We start from the raw sequence: 4,564 nt of genomic DNA on the forward strand, positions 1-4,564 counted from the left end.
ACTTGAAAATTAGAACTTCAGTGAAAAAAATTTTGTGCAAGAATGTTGTACCTGGTCTCATGAGATACTGTTGTATGACTTTAAGTTTTGGTAGCTGCACTGGAATTTGGAGAGCCTGATTTATTGTGATTCTTAGTGCTAATACATCTTTGTAAGATAAGTTCTACAGTGTAATTGTAAACTTTGGGGGGAGAAAAAGAAACATGCTTATTTACCTTACAGATCTCTTTAAGGTGATGTGCAAGACTCAGTTTACAAATCACTAAGATATAACATGAAGAAAGTAGACCCCTTTTCAGCAACTTATTTATGCAAAGTAGTTGAAAGTAGTGCAACTGAAGCATGTTCTTGGTTTCTTTGCTGAATCAGAGCTCGTATCTTCTTCCTGCCAAGGCAGCAATCTTAGTATCACTCCTAAACACACAAGTAATTCAAGAAGCCCTAATGAAAGTCAAGATAACACCACAGATTTTATAAATAAGGGTCTTTATTTAGAATACTGTTGGAAACATTCTTGGCAACCACATTGTATAAATATATAAAGTTTGACACAACAAACCAAGCAATATTAAATATTTTTTAAATTTTTTCCCTTTTGTTTTTTAGTTTTTGCTTTTGTTTCTTTTTTTCATTTTTTTTCTTTTTTTTTTTTTTTTGCAAAGCAACTCTTATTTACAATTATACAAAAAATTTTATAAAAAATGGTCCACAACCTTATTTTGGCCAGAAGAGGAGTAATAGGAAGGATCTGTCATGCCACTACTGTTATATTCTCCTCCGCATTCAAGAACCGGGTTCCTATTCCCCAAAGCCCAGATTAAACATTGGCCATTTCATGGTATACAATTTCATCTCTAGACATATTAAATAACTTTAGTTTAACAACCAATAAATAACTACATGTATTTTAAAGTAATACAGGTTTGAAAAGTTATATATTTGAAGGAATTTTGAGTGGTATTTTAAAACTGGAACAAGTCTTAAGTCTTTTCAGTCTTAGGTCTTGGAGTGTGGCTGAGCGGAGCAATGTGTTTTCAGCACAGTCCCGTTGGACCTGCCTTTATAACACTTGGTAGATAGGGTTGCTGCTGCTGTTATCCTGGGGAAGTGGGGTGCAGTTGGTGGGAGAAGGAATCTGGGCTCCGCTGTCATTGAGGCTCACTCCTTCTGAGGGGGAACAGGGACTCCCTTCAGCAACAGTTTCCACTGGAGGCAGTATAGGACATGTGGAGTTATCCGTGGAAATCCTCTCTACAATGCTCGAGAGGCAATCAAGGCTGGAAACAACAGAACTCTTCCCATGCTTTGGATCTAAAAAACAGGCAAAAAAGGTGCTCGGTTTATCTAATGTGTACTTAATGTCAGCAGGATGTAGTTCTTTCATAAACCCCCAGTGACTGGCTGACAGTATGCATCCATGGCCATGTAAAGATTCAGAGGAAATTAATACTGGAGAAGGAAACCAGCTATTAGAAAATAAGAGATGGTAACTGCAAAATGGAAGAAAGATCCAACCAAAGTGCTACTTTTGGGGCCTGATGGATCCAGGGCTTCACTTAACAGGGAAGGTAACATTTGGAATCAATTGCCAATTTCTCCAGTTTGGATCAATGATAGGTAGAGTTAGAAGAGTCTGCATGCAACACATTGTTAAACACTTAAAATTAACTGCAAGGTAGAATATACTTGCATCCAGATATTATATTTGCAAAACAGGAAATGCAGCTATAACATACTCCCATATTTGCAGATACATCTAGAGGAAATCCAGTGCATCTACTAGCATCAACAGCTCACTGGCTGAAAAGACAGTTTCCTCTTTCAGCCCAGGTGAGGTCAGCTAAACAACTGGAGGCAGAGAAGGCATGACTGCATTGACTGCCTGTCTCCATGTTCCATGCAGCCGTTACAGCATGTACTCACCATTTGGTGATTCTGTGTAGTAGCTGCTGTCATAGCTGTTTCTTCTGCGGGAGTTGCAAGGAGGCCCACTGTACTCCATCTGGAAAGGAGAGCAATCTGGGTGAGGTCACTGCCTGGGTACAGCCTTTACTGAAATCCCAGTAACCATTCCATTTTGCCTTTCAGCCCCTAGTCTGCGCCATCACTCCAGTCCTGGCTGAAATGCCATCAAGTTGTAGTTTCTTTCAATAGGCAAAACTTAACTTGGCTAAAAGGGGATTCACCCCAGAATATTTCACGTGGCACAGCTGTTCCAAAGGAAAATTACCACTGCTGTTGCATCAAATGCTGTAGCTTTACAAATAAGATGAGGTTTTCCAGCATTCTGATCAGATACTGCCCTACATATATCTTTAATTTACAACAGGGAGACCAAAAGAGGAATGAGTATTTTTTTCATTTAATTTTCTAAGGTTTTTCCACATGTAAGTTAAAAAGGCTCTGTCTACCTTTGTCACTTAATATTTCTTTAGTTTCTTTTCCCACTTCCATTTCATATAGAAAAAGCATCAAAATATTGACCAATATATTTGTTTCCAATACTTTAATCCACAATAAAATTTCTCTTTCTGACAAAAGAAAAAGGCTGTATTTTGAAGAGGGATCCTACCCATAAGTCGTCTCTCCAATCTGTCAACTATCTCATAATGGCAGCTATTCAACTCAGTAATAATGATCACCACCAGAGCACAGAAAAAGAAAATAAATCTCAGGTCTTAAAGTGTTGTCAATATTCCACCTCAGAAGCTCTCCTGCACTCCAGCCAACACATCCCACCACCCCAGAGTCAGAGTCTGAGCCTATAGTCACAGTGAGAAGATGTGGCGATGAGACACCTTACATGGTACCCACCCTTCTTCTTCCCTCCCTGTAACATACAAACATGACTGAAAGCCTGGGGTCTCCTTCCTGTTTCTGATAAATGTCAATGGAGGGGATGAAGTGAGAGGAGAAAGAAAGAAATAAATTTTTTTTTTTTTGTAAGGGTCAAGAAAAACAACTCTGTTTGCTTTAGACCCTCCTCCTGTTATCATGATGAATAGTAGAAAACAACTCTGGCACTTATCAGTTCCCCTGTAACTACCATGACCAAGGGGACCTTCCTCGCTGCTGTCTTTAGAGGATTCAAAGCAAAGGATGGGAACACAGATGCCATAGGAGCTACAGGAGCACAGGCAGGGCTCCTGTAGCTCCCCATGTCCCCATCCCAGGCAGCTTCCCATGGTGCTCCCCCAGCAGCTCTCCTTTGGCTCCCCCAGAACACAGCGGGACCTGCCTAACTTCTCATCCCAGGGAGAAAAGTGTGTAAGACATTTTTCTTCTTTCCCAGAGATCCTGGTATGTGTGGACCCCCACCTCCCTTTGCTGCTGGAGCTCAAGACAAGAGAAAGCACTTTGTCTTATGCCTGGAGAGGTATGGAAGGTAGCTGCTATAGGAAAAGTGGGAGAAAGCAACTCGCCCTGCAGAGGTTTGAACTGACAGTGTCTGGGGCACCTCAGTGGCAGGGTGTCCTCCCTGGGGCACTCACCATGCCATCAGAGCAGTTGGAGCGGGGACTGGAGGCATCTGATTCCCCACTGTAGTGCTCCAGCACCGGGTAGTAAGCATCCTCCTGCTCCCGCAGCAGTGCCTGCAGGCTCTCAATGTAACGGATGGCGTTGCGCAGGATCTCCACCTTGGGCAGGCGCTGGTTGGGGTTGGTGGAGGTGCAACGCTTCAGAGTCTCAAAGGCCTCGTTGACCTTGCTGAGCCGCCGCCGCTCTCTCATGGTGGCTGCCTTACGGCGGTCAGCATTAGTGGTCTTCCTCTTGCAAGCCTTGCAGGCCCACAGCAGGCAGCGGCCGGCCTGGTGGTGCCCGCTGGGTGCCCGGACATGCTCCTCCTCATGTGGGTGCGCGTGGTGATGCCCATGGTGGTGTGGGTGCTCCTCGGGCTTCAGCAGACCCCCCACGTGCACCAGCCGGGGGTCCAGGTCCTCAAAGAAGTGCATGTCTGATGTGTTGAAGCACGGGTCATCATAGAAGTCATCAGCGGCTGTGAAGGAGCAGAGGGAGCCCTCCGTCATTTCCATAGGGCCCAGTAAGTCCATGGGTGCGGCAGCGGAGACAGTGGCTCTGCCACAGGGGGTGAGGGGAATCAGAAAAGAGGGGGCTTCGACCGGGACGTTCAGCGACAGCCACCGGTCAGGAGAGTGTTGCAGAGACGAGACCCTCACACCCTCTCCCAGGCGAAGCCACCAACGACGGCAACTGCTCCCGCCGAGCCCCTCCCCAGCCGCCCCGGTCAGAGTGCCACTCGAGGCCGCATTTATGCCAGAGCCCCCCCCGCCCCCCCCGACGAGGCGGGCCGGGCCGGGCCGGGGCGGAGCGCGAAGGGGGCCGCGGCCAGCGGAGCCCCGGAGCAGCAGGAGGCGGGGGGGAGCGGTGTCCCTCGGCCGCGGGCAGCCCGCGGGCCGGTGCTGGGGGCGGTGGGGCTGCTGCAGAGCCAACGGCCGCCGCTGCCGGCGCTCGGCTGCACGGGTCTTTTTCGCTTCTTTTTGTACTTTTCCCCCCGCGACTTTTAAGCCGCCCGCCCCGCCCTGCGCAGCCCGTCAGGGAAAGC

The 4,564-nt window shown here is 47.0% G+C and overlaps 1 protein-coding gene across 1 annotated transcript; it reads right to left on the reverse strand.

Annotated features, from left to right (window-relative positions):
* Nucleotides 1-420: 420 nt before the first annotated feature.
* Nucleotides 421-4,295, reverse strand: MYOD1 (myogenic differentiation 1). Its single transcript, XM_065682868.1, has 3 exons — nucleotides 3,492-4,295; nucleotides 1,924-2,002; nucleotides 421-1,311 (listed from the first exon to the last, which is right to left on the reverse strand). Exons 1-3 carry the CDS (start codon nucleotides 4,050-4,052, stop codon nucleotides 1,061-1,063), a joined length of 891 nt encoding a protein of 296 aa, XP_065538940.1. The 5' UTR covers nucleotides 4,053-4,295; the 3' UTR covers nucleotides 421-1,060.
* Nucleotides 4,296-4,564: the final 269 nt, after the last annotated feature.

Source organism: Lathamus discolor, chromosome 6 (assembly GCF_037157495.1).
Source record: "Lathamus discolor isolate bLatDis1 chromosome 6, bLatDis1.hap1, whole genome shotgun sequence".
Lineage (NCBI taxonomy): Eukaryota > Metazoa > Chordata > Aves > Psittaciformes > Psittacidae > Lathamus > Lathamus discolor.